At 48.3% G+C, this 22,545-nt stretch overlaps 1 protein-coding gene across 1 annotated transcript in view; it reads right to left on the bottom strand.

Annotated features, from left to right (window-relative positions):
• MAST1 (microtubule associated serine/threonine kinase 1) overlaps positions 1-22,545 on the bottom strand; it is a 92,277-nt gene that overhangs the window by 51,033 nt on the left and 18,699 nt on the right. The window contains exons 3-8 of the mRNA XM_048488372.1: positions 22,242-22,317; positions 13,767-13,845; positions 9,510-9,670; positions 7,257-7,332; positions 4,607-4,816; positions 1,872-1,973 (exon numbers count right to left, since the gene is read on the bottom strand). Coding sequence (XP_048344329.1) covers positions 1,872-1,973; positions 4,607-4,816; positions 7,257-7,332; positions 9,510-9,670; positions 13,767-13,845; positions 22,242-22,317 — 704 coding nt within the window. The remainder of the gene's footprint in view (positions 1-1,871; positions 1,974-4,606; positions 4,817-7,256; positions 7,333-9,509; positions 9,671-13,766; positions 13,846-22,241; positions 22,318-22,545) is intronic.

Here is a 22,545-nt window from a genome sequence, read left to right as displayed (position 1 = left end):
TGATGGCCACTAACCTGGATAGCTTTAAAAAGGGTTTGGACAGATTGATGGAGGAGAAGTCGATCTATGGCTCCCAATCTTGATCCTCCTTGATCTGAGATTGCAAATGCCTTAGCAGACCAGGTGCTCGGGAGCAGCAGCAGCAGCAGAAGACCATTGCTTTCACCTCCTGCACGTGAGCTCCCAAAGGCACCTGGTGGGCCACTGCGAGTGGCAGAGAGCTGGACTAGATGGACTCTGGTCTGATCCAGCTGGCTTGTTCTTATGTTCTTATTACTATGGTAGATTTGCATCTATGACTGGCATTTTCGGAGGCATGTCACGGCAAGTTCTTTTGGTGGCAGAGAAACACAGCTTACTATGACCTGCTTCTGAAGATGCCAACCATAGATTAGGACAAAAGAAGAACTCTCCCCCCCCCTCATTAATTCCACCACAGGTCTGCCCACTGATGTCGCTTGTGGGAGAGGTGTGCTATCGGGAAAACATGTCTGTGACATGGTCAGTGTGGGGAGCCTGGGAAAAAATCCTGAGAAGCAATCAGTCTGTGGACTCGGGGTTTGATTCTGCGTACGGGTTCTGCTGGTGCAGGCATTTTCCTACGGCAGAAGGAACCTTCCTTGACGCAAGACTCTCAGAAGGGATGCATCTTTACTAGGGGTAGTCTTTAGAAAAGCTTCAAGGGGAGATTACATTGTGAAATTGCAGAATGTGAGTTTATTCACTAGTTCAGAACCATTCTTTTCTTACTACAGATGCTAATATTCTGCCCCTAAGCATTTCTCCTTTGCTCTAATCTAGCTTATTATTATTATTATTATTATTATTATTATTATTATTATTATTATTATTATTATTATTATTATTATTATTATTATTATTATTATTATCATCATTATCATTATCATTATCATTATCATTATCATTATTATTTATTGTATTTATAAACCGCCCTCCCCCAGAGGGCTCAGGGCGGTGAACAAACAAATAGATAGAGCACAATAAAAACAAGTTATAGATAATCATTAAATATGGCTCTATATGTTAAAATCAACTCCCAATTAAATGCAGCATCTTAATATCAGAATTACTGATGGAGTCCTACTCATGGTCCCCTAAGAAAGGGGGGAGGAAGAGGGAGGGGGGAACGGCAGGGTCCACAGGTGTTGGAAAAAACATACCTAGTTGCACCCCAAGCTTCTTGTTTTTTGCAACACTTCTGCCTTCAAATGGGGTTATAAGGACTCGGGGATCTCCATTCCAACTTGTATCAGATGAAGGGAGCTTTGACTCTCTAAAAAGCTCATAACCACCCCCACCCCCAGCTTTGTTGGTCTCTAAGGTGCTAATGGACTTGAATCTAGCCATTCTGCTAGTGGAGTGGATCCTTCTGAGCTGTTCTGCCCAGAAACATAGCTAGGGAAATTTCAGGGCATCTTTAGGAGACTCTCCTAATGAAACCAGCCAGGTTTGGTGAAGTTTGGTTTAGGGGGTCCAAAGTTATGGACTCTCAAAGGTGTAGCCCCCATCTCCTATTAGCTCCCATTGGAAACAATGGGGGATGGGGGCACCCCCTTTGGGAGTCCATACTTTTGGACCCCCTGAACCAAACCTCACCTAACTTGAGTGGTATTATCAGGAGAGTCCCCCGAAAACTCCCTGAAATTCTGGTGCTGCTAGCCTAAAAACTGCACCCCCTGCAGGCCAAAAACTGAAAAACACTAAAAAATACAAAAAACAAACCTGAAAATGTTGTGCCCCCCCATGTGGGAGCCCGGTGTGACATGCACCCCCCGGCCCCCTTGTAGCTACGCCTCTGGTTCCGCCTGTTCCTCCCATCCCTGCCCCACCAGCATCTTCCAATGGCTCACCAGGCACTCGAGTAGCCGAGCTGGACGGGAGATGATAATCAGCAGCTTCTTCACCAGTTGAGTGACAAAGGTCACCTCCTCGCTCTCGGATCGTTCGTAGGCCTGCAAGCAACAGAAGCGGCAGCTGGTTAGAGAAGGAGTTTCCCCGGATCTGCCAGGCCCCTCCCTCCACGGCCCTCTGAATGAAAGTCCCTGGCATCCCAGATGCTTCATTTGCATCGCTATGGCTTCTTTCTTACAAGTTTTCCACCATCATGGAGACCTTTGAAGAAGAGAAGAGGAAGAGTTTGGAATCATACCCCACCTTTCCCTCCTGTAAGGAGACTCAAAGGGGCTTGCAAACTCCTTTCCCTTCCTCTCTCCACAACAGACCCCTTGTGAGGTAGGTGGGGCTGAGAGAGTTCGGAGAGATCTGTGACTAGCCCAAGGTCACCCAGCAGGAATGTGTAGGAGTCAGGGGCGTAATGCCCACTGGGCAAGGTGGGCAGCTGCCCAGGGCACCACCTTGTGGGGGGCATCACAATGCAGGGTTCGTTTTTGGGTATTTTTAGTGGTTTTCCATTTTTGGCCTGCAAGGGGTGCATTTTTAGACATATCACCACTAAAATTTCAGCGTATCATCGGGAGACTGTCCTTATGCTACCCCCCAAGTTTGGTGAGGTTTGGTCCAGGGGGTCCAAAGTTATGGACTCCCAAAGCGGGTGCCCCTATCCCCCCCATTGTTATTGTTTCCAATGGGAGCTAATAGGAGATGGGGGCTACAGTTTGCGGTCCCATAACTTTGATGGTCCACAGACAGGCCCCTGCCCAAACTACGCAAGCAAATTGGGACTCAGTATCATCAGGGCAGTCTCCTGATGAGACTATGAAAGTTTTGAGATTGTGCCTTGACATGTTAAGTCCCCATATACAGCCTGCATTCCATTGACAGCAATGCAGAAAACCTGCAATGAAAATGCACCAAAGAACAGATTCTTAAGGCAAATTTCTAGGATAAGTTCCTGCAGGGGGTTCGTTTTTTGGACATATCATCAACAACAAACTTTCAGGATACCATATATGGAGACTGTCCTGATGGGACTCCCCAAGCTTGGTGCGAGTGCAGCTTGGTTCAGGAAGTCCCATAACCTGGGTGCTGGCAAAAGGGTAGCCCCCATCACCTTAGCAAAGAATGAGGGATGGGGCACCGCCTTTGAGGGTCCATAACTTTGGATGTCTTGAACCAAACCTCACCAAACCTGGGGGGTCGCATAAGAACAGTCTCCTGATGATACTCTAAAATTTTGGTGCTGATATGTCTAAAAATGCACCCCCTGCAGGCACCAATGTCCTGGTTGTGGTGGAGTGGCCGCCCGGGGGGGGGGGGGCATCCAACTCAGGTTTTGCCCAGGGCTACAGTTTGCCTCGTTCCGCCCCTGGTAGGAGTGGGGAATTGAACTCAGTTCTCCACAGTCCACCTGCTCTTAAGCACTAGGCCACACTGGGGCGAGGGACTTGGGAATGCTTAATCTGGAGAAGAGTGGATGGAAGGGAGATATGGCTGCTCAGGAAGAGGTGTTTGGAAGAGGCTGGGCGTCACTTGGGTGGGAGGGAGCTGGGGAGCTGTTCCTGTTAGCAACAGAGGGTCAGACTCCCAATAATGTGTTTAAATGATGGGAAGAGGTGCCAACTGGGTATCAGGGAGGGATTTTACAGTAAGAGTTGTGCAGCCGTGCAACAGGTGGTGTAGCTCCCCCGCTCCGGCAGTCTTTAAGCAGGGGCTGGACAAACCCTTGCAGGGGGACATGTGGTGTCACCTGTTCCCAGGCGCACGCCATCTAATCACATAGGGGGCCGCTGGCTGGGTCCTTGCGCCCAGGCTCTCCTGTGGCACGGCACGCAGCAGCTCCCTCCGTGCCCAGGCCATGCTCGCCAGCTTTGGGCAGTAGACCTGGCCACTGTCACCGGCTTTGAGTGGTAGACCCTGGTGCCTCTGCGGGTTTCAGGAGGCAGACCTGGGTGTCTCGCCAGGTTTCAGGAGGTAGACCTGGGTGTCTCGCCGGGTTTCGGGAGGTAGACCTGGGCACCTCGCTGGGTTTCGGGAGGTAGACCTGGGCACCTCGCTGGGTTTCGGGAGGTAGACCTGGGCACCTAAGCTGGAGTTTCCCTGGAGGAGTAGACTCCTGGAGCACCTCCTGCAGCTGGGTTTGGGAGGTAGACCTGGGCACCTGGCTGGAGTTTAAGGAGGTAGACCTGGAAGCCCTCACGAATTCAGATTCTCGGCCCGGTGAACCTGGGGTGCTGTCGACAACCGGGCGCTCCTCCGTGAGATCAGCAGATGGCTCGATCTCTCCCGCCCCCCATATCCAGGGAAAATGGAGCCCGGGGAGGGGCCAGAAAACTCAGATTTTGCTCCTGGCTCCATTTTCCCTAGATACGCCTCTTAACACTTGCCTGGGATGATGCAAGATCTGGACTAGATGGCCTGCATGGCCCCAATGGTGGGATTCAAATAACTTCACAACTGGTTGTTTACGAGCACCATTTCAACAACCGGCTGAATCCCACCACTGCATGGCCCCTTCCAACTCTATGATCCCACCCACTCCTAAATCCAACAACATTCCCTCCAAAGAAACATCCCTCCAAGCCTAGCCTCAATGGCTTGCATCAGTGGGGTGTGCTTCACGAGGACTTACCCACTGTTACAGAGCCCTCCCACCCCTTCCATGGGAAATGTTCCTTACACTCCACGCTCTTTTCAGGAGCTTCTCCATGTTCTCCTGCAGCTCGTAGAAATAGACAGTGGTGATGAGGCCTTCCTGAGACTTGGCCAAACAGTCTCGGGCCAACTCAATGACCTGGTGATGTATAAAACTGAGGGCCCCGTCGGCCAAAGGCAACACACTGTCTGGCTCGTAGGTCTTGGTGAAGTCTTTCAGCTTCTCTTCCATTTGAGCCGTGGCCTGTTTGGGTAAGAAAGGAAGGTCTGTGTTGGGAGAAAACAGGATTTGTTCAAGCAAGTTCCCTTTCCAATCCCATAAGAGCCAGGGAACGCAGACTCCAAACAATCCTCTGTACCCTCTACGCTCCTCAATTTTTTAAAAAAATGAAAATCTGATTCATGAGAGCCTTTGTGTTAAAGTAAAACACTCAATAGGTCACAACTGCTCCTCAGTCCAGATGAAAACATCAATAGATCATCTAGCTTTATGAAGTCCTCTTTCTGGCTCTAAATCAGCTTGCTGGGAATGTGAATCCCATGTGAACTTATCCCTGGATGCTAGCAAGGAGGCAAGTGGGAGATAAATGATCCATTAACATCTGGAGGGCCAGAGTTGGATACCCCTGCTCTAAAGCATCCTACAGTGAGCATCCAGGCTCAGATGTTCTTCTGTTTTTTTGGAGGAAAACCCTCTTTATCCGTCATATTCATTCGTAAAAGTCAGAGGTCCCCAAACATTTTGAGCATGTGGGCCCCTCTGGAATTGGGACAACAACTGGGCACAGCAGGGGCGTATCTGCCGTGGGAACACAGGGAGTCAAATGTTCCCAGGCATTTAGTCACGTGGGAGGCGCACAAAAATCAGATTCATTTGTGTGTGTGTTTTATTTTGTAGTCTTTTTTCCATTTTTGGCCTGCAAGGGGGCAAAGGTTTTCGGCTAGCAGCACCAAAAAATTTGGGGAGACTCTCCAGATGATACCACCAGGGTTTGGTTCAGTTTGGTTCAGGGGGTCCAAAGTTATGGACTCCCAAAAGGGGTGCCCCCATCCCCCATTGTTTCCAATGGGAGTCAATAGGAGATGGGGGCTACACCTTCGAGGGTCCATAACTTTGGACCTCATAAACTAAACTTCACCAAACCTGGGTGGTATCATCAGGAGAGTCTCCTAAAGATGCCCTGAAATTTTGGTGCTGCTAGCTTTAACAATTGCACCTCTGAAAGCAGTGGCACTCCCCAGAGCCCTCCCCAGGATTCTCCTTTTTAGAATCCACCCCCCTTAGGGCATGTAGTTAAAGTGGGAGAGATCTGAGGTCCCCAGTTTAAACATTGAAAGTGATGCTGTTTAAGGGTGAGGGAGAATCCACCCCAAAAAACTGCATCACTTTCACATGTTGTTGACTCAACCTAGGGACCCCAGGTCTCCAACTTTGGAATTGGATTTCATAGGACGAGAATCTGGGCTCCCTAGTTTAAACACAATTGAAAGTGATGCTGTTTGGGGTTGGATTTCAGAATCTATTTCAATGGTGTTTCAACTAGGGAGCCCAGATGCTCCTTTTAAATCCACCTTAAAGAGAGAATCTGGGGTCCCCAGTTAAACTCTTTGATGAAAGTGATGCAGTTTTTTTTTTTTTTTGAGAGGATACACCCAAACAGCATCACTTCAATGTGGTAAGTTTAAACTAGGGAGCCCAGATTCTCCTTTTAAGGTGGGCACTACAAGGTCGAGGGAGGGCACTGACCCTCCAAAGCAAGAGCCCGTGTCAGCACATTGACTCAAACCCTTCCTGCCTGCCTAGCGGTAAACCTGGGCACTCCTCCGTGAGATCAGCAGACGGCTTAATTTCTCTCCCCCCTCCACTGCATCTAGGGAAAATGGAGTGGGGCGGGGGGGAGCAGCGAAAAACTCAGATTATGCCCCGGGCTCCATTTTCCCTAGATATGCCTCTGCTCCACTCTCTCGGGGTCTGTGCAGGCAGCCTTCTGCCCTCCCCAGGCCCTGGGAAGAGAAGGCGGCAGCAGGTACCCGCGGGGGGGGGGGGGCACCTGGAGGACGTTTTGTCCCCAGGCTCCACTCCCCCCCATACGCCTCTGGGGCACAGCCATTAAAAGGACTGCCACAAAATGGTGGCCATGGGAGGTGGAACTAGCCACAGAATGGCCACAGCAAAGATCCTTATGATTAGGTGGCAGCCAAAACAAGGCCAATCAAATTCTGAGTGTTGAAAAAAAAGCCTTGTGAGGCAAAAACCCCAGCAATGGGCAGGCCATGAGAAAGGTGCGTGCAGGTGTTTCAGCGCTCACGGGCACTACGTTGGGGAACCCCTGATACAAGTAATAATCATTTTGCATTCAATTATGAGTTCACCTGTTGAGGAACTGATTCAGACTCGGTCCTGACTTTTTTCCCCTTTTTAACCATTCTGAACTCTCTTTTTTTTTTTGCAAAATATTGATATAGTTATAAGAGAATGAGACAAAGAAAATGAGGTGCTGTCTCCATGGCAACGGAATTCACCATTTTGAAACCTCTCTCTTGGTCTTGCCAATAGACAGCGGTTCCGGGCAGTACCTGTCTCACCTCCTGCTGTCCCACTAGCAAGGCGCTCGGCCATTTCTCAGGTTTCCAGGCAGCCCCCCCCCCCAGTCGTCCCGGGGCTTTGATACAAAAGCTCTTACCTTGGGAAATCGTTCCTTGTAAACATGATTCATCATCACTATCTCATTGTCATGGGAAGAGGGAGACCGGCCCGGGCTGTAATGGAAGAAAAAGGCATCAATTTATTGTTAGAAAGGTTTTCCGCGGCCCGGATTCAACTGGATTTGTTGTGGGTTTTCGGGCTGTGTGGCAGTGGGTCTGGTGGGATCTTTATTCCTAACGTTTCGCTTCTGCATCTGTGGCTGGCATCTTCAGAGGTGTATCATAGAGGGAAGTCTGTTGTTACACACTGTGTGTAACAAAGATCCACCAGACTACAGTCACACAGCCGGAAAACCTACACAGAATACTAACGATCAATTGCCTCAGTAGCTTAAATCAACTTCCAGATCCCTCTCACCCTCTTTGGTCCTCAATCCCATACAGGTGAATTCTTCTCATTATTTTTATTTAAATATGTATTTATTGTTAGATGTTGTACAGAACTTGCCCTGATTTACCTTAGATGGGCCTGATGGGGGTTTTTTTTTGGGGGGGGGGGAGCCTTTCCTGTTGTCAGTGTGTGCTTAATGACTGGGGCTTCTTTGGGTTTCTGAGTCTTCCTTCCTTCCTTCCTTCCTTCCTTCCTTCCTTCCTTCCTTCCTTCCTTCCTTCCTTCCTTCCTTCCTTCCTTCCTTCCTTCCTTCCTTCCTTCCTTCCTTCCTTCTCCTTCCTTCCTTCCTTCCTTCCTTCCTTCTTACTCCTTTTCCTGGCAACACTAAATAACAGATGCATCTCTGGCCTTCTCCACGAAGGGAGGAGTACCCAGATGGCTCCCTATCTTTCCCTAGCCTTTGGAAAAGGACTTTCGCTTTCTCCTCACTTTTCCCACTTTTGCTTTACGTGAGTTGGGGGAGGCAGAGGGAGGAGAGTGGACAGTAGAATGACCATAAAGCCTCTGACGGGTATTTGAGGAGTGCATGAGAACCGGCTTTTCAGTAATCATTTCAATAAAGGCGACTGCGTGATAAATCCCAGAGTCCGGAATTGAATGAATCCTAGACCTGACACCTATATCAGAGGAGCAAGATGGCAGGTGTGGTGGAACACAGGCTGGAGAAAGCTGCCACAATGGCCTTCTTTGTGGGTTTCGTAGAGGTACGTGGTTGGCCACTGTGTGAACAGACAGCTGGAGTTGATAGGCCTTTGTCTAATCGAACAGGGCTTTTCTTTTTGTCCTTTTGACTGAAGATTGGCTGTTAGACACCGCCTTAGTGGTTAAGAGCGGCAAACTTTAATATGGAGAACTGGGTTTATTCCCCACTCCTCCGCATGCAGCCTCAGTCTAGTCACAGTTCTCTCAGAACTCTCTCAGCCCCACCTGCCACACAAGGTGTCTGTTGTGGGGAGAGGAAGGGAAAAGAAGTTTGTAAGCTGCTTGGAGGCTCCTTACACCTGAGAAAAGCAGGGAATAAATCCAAACTCTTCTTATTCTTATGACTGAAGGACTGTCAGTTAGCCACAGAGTGAAACAAAGGGATATGAGTAGCTTATAGGCAATATTATCTATCATAGGCAGGTTATAGGCAACATTATCTATCATTTTCCTATATAACAGTCGGGGTATTTCTCTTAACTAAATTAAAGCCTTTAAAAAAAAAAAAAGAATAGCTTGACGAGCTCCCAATAGGATCTGGAAGTTAGGAGCAGATCCTCCACTAAGGAGTTTCCGATGGCTCACCTGTGGTTAAGCCTCTCCCTTTTTTTTTTTCTGTTTCCAGAATGAGAGGCAAGGCACCATGGGACTGGAGTCTAGCATAATGATTTCCATGCAAAAATACAGAGCTAGTTTCAAGTCCACTCACACCTTACAGACCAGCCTGATTTTTGGGGTATGAGCTACCGAGAGCCTTCAAATGCCCCCACCATTTGGTCAGTCTCTTCAGGTGCTACTGGGCTCGAACCTAGCTCTTTTGATTCCCCGCTCTGCCACTTCAGCCGTGGAGGCTTATCTGGTGAGCCGGATTAGCTTGTGCACTGCAACATATGCCAGATGGGTGACCTTGGGCTAGTCACAGTTCTTCGGAGCTCTCTCAGCCCCACCCACCTCACAGGGTGTTTGTGGTGAGGGGGGAAGGGAAAGGAGATTGTCAGTCCCTTTGAGTCTCCTTACGGGAGAGAAAGGGGGGACATAAATCCAACTCTTCTTCTACTGCAGATCAACACGGCTACTCATAATCAGGTTCACAACAATGGAATTGTGGTTGCAGGATTCTCAGCTGTACTGTACTCACCTGAGGCTCCGGGAGCGGGGCCGCACTGCCGGGGACCGCCGGCCCCCATCATCATCAGTGATGCTCTCTGTGCTCCCAAAATGCTTGGACAGGAAATGCAGCTCATCCACAGTGGGCTGATAAGGCAGCTGGTGAAGGCGCTCTTGGGAAGAGCAGGAGGACTGAGGAGAACAGAAGGACGGTCATTACCACTCTGCCACACCTTCCCTGACGCTGAGGGGCCACCAGCTCCAGTAAGAACATAAGAACGAGCCTGCTGGATCAGACCAGAGTCCATCTAGTCCAGCACTCTGCTACTCCCAGTGGCCCACCAGGTGCCTTTGGGAGCTCACACAGCTGCCAATGGGGCACCCCTACCACTGCACGTCTGGCACTAACAGCAGTGCCGGCGTGCGGCCCAACTTTGTTGTGTGGACTAAGAAGTCTTCCAATGCAGAAAATAAACTGTAACTTAAATGGTCCGTTAAATGTAGTGGTGTCAAAGAAGGAAACCCACTCCACAGGAGTCCACAGGACTTGCATGCTGCCCCCATAATCCCCCCACACATACACCACAATTCCCTGCTTTATGGGACAGCTTCCTAAAAGGCTGTGGTGAAGAGCTATGGCTCAAAATTTGGCATCATCTCAGTGACAAGTCATGTAGGTCTCTCTTTCACAGCAGCCGGAAAGCAAGAAAATGTGCTGGCCTTAAGAGCAGGTACACTGTAATCTGGAGAACCGGGTTTGATTCCCTGCTCTGCCACTTGAGCTGTGGAGGCTTATCTGGTGAACCAGATTAGTTTGTGCACTCCAACACATGTCTCAGACTAGTCACAGCTTCTCGGAGCTCTCTCAGCCCCACCCATCTCACAGGGTGTTTGTTGTGAGGGGGGAAGGGAAAGGAGATTGTCAGCCCCTTTGAGTCTCCTTAAAGGAGAGAAAGGGGGGATATAAATCCAAACTCTTCTTCTTCTTCTTCTTCTTCTTCTTCTTCAAAGATCCTTCTCCCCCAGCTCTGGCCAGTGAAAACTCAGGGGTCTATTGGTGTGTGTGTGTGTGTGAGGTGAATAAACCTGAATGAGTGCAATCAAGGGATTTATTTAAAAGATTTATTTAAAAGATTTATTAGCGGCCTTTCTGCCTCGCGGCACTCAAGGCAGCATACAATGTAAATAAAACAAAAAATACAAAAACCCCACAATTTAAAATTACAATGAGGGGTGGAGGGTTTTTTTAAAAACCTACATTAATCCAAAGCAGTCCATGCTGGAGAGACAGCAGGGCATAGCAGTTAAGAGCAGTGGAGGACCAGGTCTGGAGAACCAGGTCGATTCCCCACTCCTCTGCATGAAGCCTGCTGAGTGACCTTGGATCAATCACAGTCCTCTCAGAACTCTCTCAGCCCCACCGACCTCACAAGGGGTCCGTTGTGGAGTGCGGAAGGGAAGGAGTCTGGCTACTCATATCCAGGTCACAGCTTTGAGACTGCTTGCAGGAGAGAAAAGCGGTTTATAAACCCAAACCCTTTCCCTTCTCTGCTAAATAAAGTCACTTTGGGCAGGTGATCCATTGAACTGTGCAGAAGTTTATCTATTTATTCACTCCTATATCTCACAGTTGCATGGTGCAGCTGATCTGAACAGGCCAGATACAAACTGAATTCTCCACTTGCACCAGGCACAATTAAATGAATAGATATAGGATAGGTGACACCTGGCTTGACAACCTGATAAACTAAATGCTACCAAATCCCCTGGCCCAGATTGCATTCACCCAAGAGTTCTTAAAGAGCTCAAACATGAAATTGCTGATCTTCTCACTTTAATATGCAACTTATCCCTGAAATCAGGCTCCATCCCTGAAGACTGGAAGATGGCCAATGTCACACCAATCTTTAAGAAAGGATCTAGGGGGGACCCGGGAAATTACAGGCCAGTCAGTTTGACATCTGTTCCTGGTAAATTAGTAGAATCTATCATTAAAGATAAAATTATAAAACATGTAGAAAAGCAAGACCTGCTGAGAAAGAGTCAGCATGGCTTTTGCAGAGGCAAATCCTGTCTTACAAACTTACTAGAGTTCTTTGAGGGTGTAAACAGGCATGTGGACAGGGGTGAACCAGTGGCCATTGTCTACTTGGATTTCCAAAAGGCTTTTGACAAAGTTCCTCACCAGAGACTGTTGAGAAAACTCAGCAATGAAGGAATAAGAGGAGGGAAGTCCTCCTATGGATTAAAACTGGTTGAGAAACAGGAAACAAAGAGTGGGTGTAATGTGGGAAGTTCTCACAATGGAGAGATGTCGAGTGGTGGTCCCCAAGCGATCCGCTTTGGGACCAGTGCTCTTTAACCTATTCATAAATGACCTGGAAGTAGGGGTGGGTAAGCGTGGTGGCCAAGTTTGCAGATGATACCAAATTATGTAGGGTGGTGAGAACCACAAGGATTCTTGAAGCTCCAAGCGGACCTTGATGATAAATTAGGTGAGTGGGCTCAGAAATGGCAAATGCAGTTCAATGTAGCAAAATGTAAAAGTGATGCACATAGGGGCAAAAATCCAAACTTCACATACAAGCTACAGAGAGTCAGTGCTATCAGTCACAGACCAGGGAAAGGGATTTAAGAAGTCTTAGTTGATAGTTCCATGGGAATGTCAACTCAATGCATAGCAGCTGTGAAAAGGCAAACTCTATGCTGGGGATCATTAGAAAAGGAATTGATAATAAAACTGCAAAGATTGTCATGCCCTTATATAAAGCAGTGAGTGCTGACCGCTTGGAGTACTGTGTCCAGTTCTGGTCATGCATCTCAAAAAAGGATATTGAGGGAGATAGAAAAAATGCAGAGAAGGGCAACAAGGATGATTGAGGGACTGGAGCACCTTCCCTATGAGGAGAGGCTGCAGCGTTTGGGACTCTTTAGTTTGGAGAGGAGGCGGCTGAGGGGGGATATGATTGAAGTCTACAAAATTATGCATGGGGTAGAAAATGTTGACAGAAGAGAGAATTTTTTCTCTCTTTCTCACAATACTAGAACCAGGGGGCATTCATTGAAAATGCTGGGGGGAAGAATTAGGACTAATAAAAGGAAACACTTCTTCACGGAACGTGTGATTGGTGTTTGGAATATGCTGCCACAGGAGGTGGTGATGGCCACTCACCTGGATAGCTTTAAAGGGGCTTGGACAGATTGATGGAGGAGAAGTCGATTTATGGCTACCAATCTTGATCCTCTTTGATCTGAGATTGCAAATGCCTTAACAGACCAGGTGATCGGGAGCAACAGCCGCAGAAGGCCATTGCGTTCACATCCTACAGTAGCAGAGTAGCAGAGAGCTGGACTAGATGGACTTTGGTCTGATCCAGCTGGCTTGTTCTTATGTTCTTATGTTCTTATGACAACACTACATGCGAAAGGGATCTGGGAGTCTTAGTAGACCACAAACTGAACATGAGTCAGCAGTGTAATGCAGCAGCCAAGAAAGCCAATGCGATTCTGGCCTGTAACAATAGGAGCATAGTGTCTAGAGCGAGGGATGTAATTGTACCTCTCTATTCTGCATTGGTTAGACCTCACCTGGAATGTTGTGTACAGTTCTAGGCACCACAATTCAAGAAGGATATTGACAAGCTGGAACAGGTCCAGAGGAGGGCAACCAAAATGGTAAAAGGTGTGGAATCCATGCCCTATGAGGAGAGACATGGGGAGCTGGGGATGTTTAGCTTGGTGAAGAGAAGGTTAAGAAGTGACATGATAGCCATGTTTAGATGGGTTCAAGGTGAAGAAAAAGAGATTCCACCTAAACATTAGGACGAACTTCCTGACAGTCAGGGCTGTTCGACAGTGGAATTCACTGCCTCGGAGTATGGTGGAGTCTCTTTCTTCGGAGGTTTTTAAAGAGAGGCTGGATGGCCATCTGTCGGGAGTGCTTTGATTTTGTGTTCCTGCATTACAGGGGGTTGGACTTGGTGGCCCTTCAGGTCTCTTCCAACTCTATGATTCTACGATACCTGTCAGTAAAACAAGACATTCCTGTCTCTCCCCCACACCCTCCACTGCAGACCCACTGATCTCCCCAAAATAGAGCCCCTGGGGTACAGAAAAGGCACAAAATGCCACCTGGGAATCAGAATCAGGAAGAGAGAACTGGCGGAAGCTACCCTGCTCCTTCCATTTGTGGAAAATTTAGCCTGGATCCAAGCCAGTCCTTCTACCCTGGTGCTGCCGTGGACAGTTCCTTGATTGAGTGGTCTACTCCCTCCAACAAAGATCTTACCGAGACAGTGGAACTGGGAGTGTTGGTTCCATATCCGGACGACGGCAGGGAAGCCAAAGACCAGCGCCGACCGTCTGCCCTGAAAATCGAAACAAACTTTCAGAGCCTCCAAGCTTTTGTGATGAAGAGATCATTCATTCATTCATTTATTTATTTATTTATTTATTTATTTATTTATTTATTTATTAAACGAACAAACAAACAAACAAACAAACAAACTTATAGGCCGCCTCATCCCGAGAATTTCAGGGCTGCTCCTGGCATATGGCTGTTCCAACGAACAGCAAATCAGCAAATCAACAAATCAGCAACATAAAAACGTAATCCCTTAAAACCTATGCAGCAATAAATTAAAACAGCAAAAGTATTTTAAAACAAAAATTGTTTAAAACAGGCACCCGAACCAAAGCCAAGGAAGGGAGGAGATAGGTAGGGCCCGCGATGTTATCTGTGGATCATTCCCAACCAAAATAAAAAGATGGAGACAGGCAGCCTTTGATTCTCGAAAACTTACGCCCCCAGAATCTTATTGGTTTCTCAGGTGCTCCTGGACTTGAATCTGGCTCTTCTACTGCAGACCAATGTGGGCACTCACCTGAAACTGTTGGCTCAGAGCAGGGGTCTGCAACCTGTGGCTCTCCAGATGTTCGTGGACTACAATTCCCATCAGACCCTGCCAACATGGCCAATTGGAGAGCCACAAGTTGCAGACCCCTGAGAAAGGCAGAGGAAGTTCCAACAAAAATCCAATATTTGTTGTCTTTTTTGAGAAATGCACCGTGCGGAAAATAAGCCCGTGCTGAGACCCGAGGAAGAAAAGATGTAGAACACACAGATATCACTGAACGCCAAATTCCGTATTACATCTCAAACACAGCTTCTCTAGACACACCGAGCCGTTTATTAGTGTCCGAGAGACAGTGGCGTAGCTTCCACAGGACCAGATGGGGACAAATGCCCCAGGCGGGGCCCCATTAGGTCACGTGAGGGCAGAAAATCCCACTCCCCCTCTCGGCTGGCCCTGCCAGGCCTGGGGGAGGCTGCAGCCAGGCACCCAATGACCCCCGCCCCGCCAGGCCCCGCCACACTGCGGGGCACGGGGCGAGGGCATGATTTCCCCCTGCTACACCTCTGTAAAGCTTTTAATGCTAAAGCTATATTACGCATCCAATTACAGGCTGAAATTATGTTCCAAAGGTACACTGCTTCCACATATGGGGGTACACAAAAGCATTAGTGAAGAGTAGGTTAAGAGGTGACATGATAGCCATGTTTAGATGGGTTCAAGGTGAAGAAAAAGCTAAAAGGTCTGAAGTTTGAACTAACACAGCTCTGGCTTCAGATTTTCTGCAGAGAGTTGAACTCAATGCCCTCTACGGTCCCTTCCAACCCCAGGACTCTGCTGCTAATAACTATTAGGGTTATCCCATCATGAATGTGATGAATCTGAGCCCTTCGGGGGAGGGCGGTCTATAAACCCAATTAATAATCATAATAATAATAATAATAATAATAATAATAATGATGATGATGATGATGATGATGATGATGATGATGATGATGATGATGATGATGATGTAAGATTTTAAAAAAGCAACAATCTCGCCTTGTGACCAAGGTGTGTTCAAGCTGGGAATTCCAAACTTAACTACATTAAGTGCTGCATAAAAGTACTTCCTCCTGTCTGTCATAAATCTACATCCTTTCCGCTTTTTTCGGGTCTGGGGAGGGGAGGGGAAAGAAACCGAGCACTCAACACCTATTACAGCTTTACAAACTTCAGTGTACTGTCAAAGCCGGCTGCAAGCAACTGGCTGTTGTGGGTTTTCCAGGTTGTATGGCCGTGGTCTGGCAGCTTTTGCTCCTAAAGTTTGGCCCGCGTCTCTGACTGGTGTCTTTAAAGGCATGCCTCTGAAGGTGCCAGCCGCATATGCGGGCGAAAACTACCACACAATCCAGCCACACAAAACTAGCCACACAATCCAGAAAACCCACAACAGCAAGGAAATAAACTTCTTTGGTGTCTCCTTCTGCCCCCCAACAAAAAGCCCCCCCCCACAAAAAGCCCCCCCACTAAAATGCTCCCAACTTCTTAACCTTTCCACACAGAGAACAGGTTTCAACTTCTCTGACTTTTGGTCATATATCATAACTCAGCGTTGCCAACTCCAGGCTGGAAAATTCCTGGAGGTTTGGGGGCGAAGACTTGGAAAGGCAGCATTTGGGGAGTGGGGAGGGGAGCTCGCCCACCCCCCAAAGCAGCCATTTTCTCCAGGGCAGGGGTGTCCAACTCCCCATTGGCCATGCCAGCGGGGCTGATGGGAATTGTAGTCCATGAACATCTGAAGCACCAGAGTTGGACACCCCTGATCTATGGGAGCTGATCTCGGTCATCTTAAGCTCAGTTGTAATTTGGGGCGATCTCCAAGTTAGCAAGCTGGAAACCACCCACAGGGGCAGTCTTAACCAACCCCCCCCCCCCACACACACACACACACACCCGCACATACTTACAGAGGCAAAACTTTCTGTATCAAAGCATTCAACAATGACCAGTTAATCAACATGTTTCTGATAAACCAGAAATAAGAGATTCATCCTCTCTCAAACCTGGACTGAAACTAATTGACCAACTGCATGAGTTCACTATGTCAACTAATGACATCACAGAAGGACAGAAACATTAGAATGGTAGCTATGGTTGCCAAGTATCCCGTGGCAACTGGCTGGGGGGGGGGGAACTCACCAGCAGTGGATAGGATTGCCAACCTCTAGGTGTGACTTGGAGATCTCCGGCTATTATAACTGATCTCCAGACAACCAAGATCAGTTCCTTTGGACAAAATGGCTGCTTTGGAGGGGGTGGGCTCCATGGATGTAGGTAGGGGGGGTTCTCGGGTTTGAAAACACAGAAATTCTGGACCAATCAAAGGGAACAAAGACCAGGATACTTCTATTCAGATGCATTCACCTATTGACCTTGCTATCTTCATTGTTACTCACATGCTACAGACTTCTCTGTGACTCACATGCCAGGCTACTCTATTCAGATGGCCTCACCTTTTGACCTCACAGTATATATACTCCACTTGCTTTCCATTCCCACTATCAGATCCTCTGAAGATGCCAGCCACGGATGCAGGCGAAACGTCAGGAGAGAATGCTGCTAGAACATACAGCCCGGAAACCACACAGCACCCCAGTGATTCCGGCCGTGAAAGCCTTCGACAATACACTGAGGTTTTAGTTTAGAAAAAATGGTTGGCTCCAAGGCATGCGTTACTCGGGAGTAAGTAGTCGGTGGCTTTGCTTTGAAGCAACCATGCAACTCTTCGAACGGGTGAATCACGACCCTGGGAGGGTTTACTCAGAAGCATTGCCAGCAACCGAGCTTACTCCCAGGTCGCGCTTTAGTTCTTCGCATGAAAATCAGTGGGGTTTAACAGCGCTTAACAGGGTTACCTACACTGCTTCCCCAAAACTAGGTCTTAGGTTTAATGCTAATAATCGAGTCCAGCGGCCCAGGCCAGCCAAGATGTGTGTGTGGGGGGGGATTTCCCCCACACATGACGAACTCTGTTTGTGCGTGCCCACAGAGGGCTCTGAGTGCCACCTCTGGCACCCATGCCATAGGTTCGCCACCACTGGATCATATAAGGTTGCCAAACTCCGAGTGGGGGCTGGAAATCTCCCACAATTATAGCAGATCTCCAAGCAACATAGATCAATGTATTGTCAAAGGCTTTCTTATGGCCAGAATCACTGGGGTGTTGTGGGGTTTCCGGGCTGTATGGCCGTGTTCCAGTAGCATTTTCTCCTGGTGATGATTGGAGGTTTTATGTAGATATCTACATTCCACAGGTATATATACTCCACTTGCTTTACTACCGCCTGAAGATGCTAGCCACAGATGCAGGCGAAACAGGAGAAAATGCTACTGGAACACAGCCATACAGACCGGAAACCCCGCAACACCCCATCATAGATCAGTTTCCCTCTAGAAAATGGCTCCTTTGGAAGGTAAAGTCTTGGGCATTATAGTCAGCTGAGATCCTTCCTCGGGTTCCAACCCAAATTCCCAGGAATTTCTCAAATCTAAAATTGGTGACCCTTCTCATTCAAGGTCAAGTTCTTTACCATCTCTTCTGCCTGGGAGAATCTCTCCGTGAGTTCTTTCTCATCACCAGCTACTCAATCCTTTTAACTAATTTTGGTGGGGTTTGAACCTGGGGACCTTCCGTGTGAGAGTGCTGATGCTCTTTCACTGAGCCATGGCCTCTCCCCAGGAAACCGGTTGGAAGCCAAGTGTTAGTTGTTCTGAGAAGAAGACCAGGGACTCAGTGTCATCAACCAACACACACAAAGTTACCTTCTACTGAATCGGACCCTGGGTCTGCCAAGACTGTTCCTGGTGCCAGCTGTTCTGGCATCAACTGTCTTGGCCTCGGGAGATTTGATTGGCTGAGCAAATTTTAAAACGTGTTGCTTTGGCAGTAATCGCTACCACATTACGGGAATCTTTACCATGAGTCTGAAGATAAGCTGTGGCCGCCATTTTGTGGCTGTGCTCACCACGCCGTGTCAGAATTCCAAATATGCCAACAAGCTCAAAACGTTTTCAAAAAGTTCAGTGTGATCTCTGTCACTGACTAAGATTACAACATGTAGGATGTGACACGGAGCACTGGGTTGAATTTCAAAGGCTCCAGCAGCACCTCCCGTCAAACTGGGCATCTAATGCTTAATAAACTGAGTCTGGAATTACTTTGGCAAGCTGCTACGCAAGACTGGTACCCTGTCCCCCAAGAAGAAGAAGAAGGAGGAGGAGGAGGAGGAGGAGGAGGAGGAGGAGGAGGAGGAGGAGGAGGAGGAGGAGGAGAAGAAGGAGAAGGAGAAGGAGAGGAAGAGGAGGAGGAGGAGGAAGAAGAAGAAGAAGAAGAAGAGGAGGAGGAGGAGGAGGAGGAAGAGGAGGAGGAGGAGGAAGAGGAAGTGGTGGTGGTGTTTGGATTTATATCCCCCCTTTCTCTTCTATAAGAAAACTCAAAGGGGCTTACAATCTCCCCACCCACCCACCCACCCAACGAACACCCTGTGAGGTGGGTGGGGCTGAGCAAGCTCCGAAGAACTGTGACCCGCCCAAGGTCACCCAGCTGGCATGTGTTGGAGTGCACAAGCTAATCCGGCTCCTCAGATAAGCCTCTACGGCTCAAGTGGCAGAGCGGGGAATCAAGCCCGGTTCTCCAGATCAGAGTGCACCTGCTCTCAGCCACTACACCACGCTGGCTCTCATAAACCCACGGGCGCTGCAACTCGCAATGCACGTCTGGATCCCAGGATTCCCTGTTGCAATCGCATGGAACTTTCACATATGCCGATTAATCTCTGCACAGGAAACAGGAATGTATAACGTGCCATTAAGAAATGACAGTGACTGCTGGAATACTGCCGCCTTCTCCCACCATTGGTTACAAAGAGCCTGTTCACTCCCAAATAGTTCTCAGCTAGCCCTGAAAATAAAAGCCACTTCAAACATGATGCTGGCAAGACTTGTGCGATGTTGCAGGATGTACAACTTGGAGTGTACATGTGTGATTGTAAGCATGGCAACATAATGCCTGTTTAGGGTATGCATATGTATGTATTTATTTATTTTTCATATTTGTATCCCTCCCTTTCCCCGAGGGGCTCAGGGCGGGTTACAACAGGATTAAAACACTCTAAAACAGAGGTGGCGAACCTTTGGCACTCCAGATGTTATGGACTACAATTCCCATCAGCCCCTGCCAGCATGGCCAATTGGCCATGCTGGCGGGGCATCCATAACATCTGGAATTATAAGAACCTTCCTGCAACTCTAAAACATTAAATTATGTTGGATCACTAGAGTGCTTCCACTGTATGCACAGCAACTGGGTAAGTAAGTTTTGTAACAGGTAAGTTTTGTAACAGGTAAGTTTTGTTTGTCCACTTAACCCTACCCCACACACACAGACACGCACGCACGCACGCACACAGGATAGCAGGAGCCTCCCTGGCACCAAGTAATTTGCAATCACCCTCTCCTTATATCACAGAACAGAAAGATGTAAACAGCTTCGAGTAGATCTAATTGGCACTTTATCAATGCAAGGTGTAACTTCACAGTTTGTTCCCTTGCTTCTGTGGGGCCAAGGTGGGAGGGACATGTGGGACACGGACGTCTATAAAAAGAACAGGGAGCAGATGGGGAGTGGGGGGGTGGCAGCTGTAAATGCTACCACCCACTTACATGTTCCTGAGCCGCCACATTCTGTCCGTGGGTCCTGGCACAGCTAACCAACTGCAGACTGACAGCCAGAATCCCACATATCTCCCGTGTCCATGAGAAGAACGTGATCTTGCCACGGTTTGTGCAGGAGATGGGAAGGAGGCAAACGGGATGGGGGTGTGGGTCGGCCTCCTTCCTTGAGAGCAGTGTGGTGTAGTGGTTAAGAGCAGGTGCACTCTAATCTGGAGAACCAGGTTTGATTCCCTGCTCTGCCACTTGAGCTGTGGAGGCTTATCTGGTGAACCAGATTAGCTTGTGCACTCCATCACATGCCAGCTGGGTGACCTTGGGCGAGTCACCATTCTTCGGAGATCTCTCAGCCCCACCCACCTCACAGGGTGTTTGTTGTGAGGGGGGAAGGGCAAGGAGATTGTGAGCCCCTTTGAGTCTCCTACAGGAGAGAAAGGGGGGATATAAATCCAAACTCTTCTTCTTCTTCTTCTAACACAACTGATGTGGTTGCTACGTGTTTGCTCTTGTAGACCCTGGGCAAAGCCCATATGTATGGAAATTAGAGAGAGGTTGTCTTTGGCAGCCCCATCCAAAGCCCTCGATGATGGGATGGGGCACTGCCGTGGTGGCACCCCACCCCTTCCAGGGGGGCTTTCTGGCAGCATGGGGGGCAGAAAAGGCCAAAAAAACCTCTCCCACCACCAGAAAGCCCTCCATATGGATTACAGGACAGTCTGAGCAGGAGCTGATTAACATTGGCCCCGACCTTGGGAATGCACGCGCACACATACACGGGCATCTGGTTGGGTTGCCAGCACAACCCCGCCATGGTCCAGACTTCTGGGTTTTTCAGCGGCGGGGCTGAGGGGTGGGTGGCCCTGCTACTCCCTCGAGTCCTTCCCCCACCCCACCCTCTGGATGGGGCTATTAGTTTGCTGTGAGAAAAGGAAATAGAAGTCCAGCGGCTCTCTTAAAAACCAACAAGATGGCCTCTTGCGAGTCAGAGTTCCCTTCGTCAGATACAAGGGAGAGGAAATCATTCTCAATATTTTTATTTGGAGTCAAGCGTGAAAAAATGGCATATCTATTGTCTTTCATCTGACTGGTGTAGATAAGGTAAGGGAGCTGGTGTCAGGGTGCGCTAAATGTCTGGGGCCTCTTTGGGGTTTCTGAGTCTTCCTTCATTCCTTTGTACTCCCTTTGCTGGCAACAGTAGATAACAGAGGCTGGCCTTCTCCGCAAAGGGAGGGGTGACCAGATGGCTCCATATCTTCCCCTGACCCCTGGGAAAGGACTTTTGCTTTCCCCTCACTTTTCCCACTTTCCTTTTACGTAGTTGGGGGCAGGGGAGGGAGTGAACCACAGAGGTAATAAAGCTATGGGCATCTGGGGGGTGCTTTAGAACTGGCTTTGCAAAAGCCAGGAGTTCAGTGTTCTTTTCAATAGGCGACTGCAGGATAAATCCCAGCGTCTGCGATTGAATGAATCCTAGACCTGACAGCTGGAATATTTACTTATTTTGTAGGAACTTGAAAAATCCTTATTTTCTCTCTCCTTTTTAAAAATGCATGTTTATTGCTGATCAAGCCCCTGCAGACAGATATTCGCTCACCCGAATTCTGACCCCAATTTCTATCCTTGGTGGAATACCATGTACCCTGTTTCCCCAAAAATAAGACCTACCCCGAAAATAAGCCCTAGTTACAGATTCTCCGGCGCAGCTGATCTGGTCATGTGGGGGTTGCAAAATCACGGGAAAAATAAGATCCCCTGAAAATCAGCCCTACCGGATCTTTTGGAGCAAAAATTAATATAAGACTCTGTCTTATTTTTGGGGAAACGGGCTAGATTCCAGTCTGGTAGAGACCAACAAGATTTTTTGGGGGTGGGGGTGGGAATCAGCTTTCAAGAGAATAAAAGTTCCCTTTGTTAGTCTTTAGGACAGTGGTGGCGAACCTTTGGCAACTCCAGATGTTATGGACTACAATTCCCAATTGGCCATGCTGGCAAGGGGCTGATGGGAATTGTAGTCCACATAACTTGGAGAATCCCAAGGAGACCCTCCTGCTGCTAAAGGAGATCCAAAGGTGTCCAGATGCCAAATCCACAAAACCCATTTCATGTCTGAGTCCCTAAGAATTTATTTATTTATTTATTTATTTATATATTCGGTTTATAGACCGCCCTCCCCCTAAGGGCTCAGAAGCTGATCTTACCTGCGGGAAGAGGCGAAGGAAAAATGGGCTGGCGTATTTGGGGAAAAATTCCGAGGGCTGTCGAGAGGGCTGCTACCTGTGAACAGGGCAGGAAAAGGAGACACAGAAGAAATCACATATTGCAGGTTCAAGTTGTCATAGCAACCTTAACAAAAAGCCCTTCGGACCAGAGATACAAAGGAGCACGTTAAATCTCGAAACAGAAGACACAAAGATGCTAAGAAACAGGATGCTGGGTGGAGAGAGAGAGACCCAGGTAAGGCAGGTAAAAAGAGCTGGGGGAAAAGTGGGAAAGATGGATAGA

This window comes from Sphaerodactylus townsendi, linkage group LG03 (assembly GCF_021028975.2).
Source record: "Sphaerodactylus townsendi isolate TG3544 linkage group LG03, MPM_Stown_v2.3, whole genome shotgun sequence".
In the NCBI taxonomy this organism is placed as follows: Eukaryota; Metazoa; Chordata; class Lepidosauria; order Squamata; family Sphaerodactylidae; genus Sphaerodactylus; species Sphaerodactylus townsendi.
Note: the sequence above shows the minus strand (reverse complement) of the source record. Positions and strands in the feature narration are given on the sequence as shown.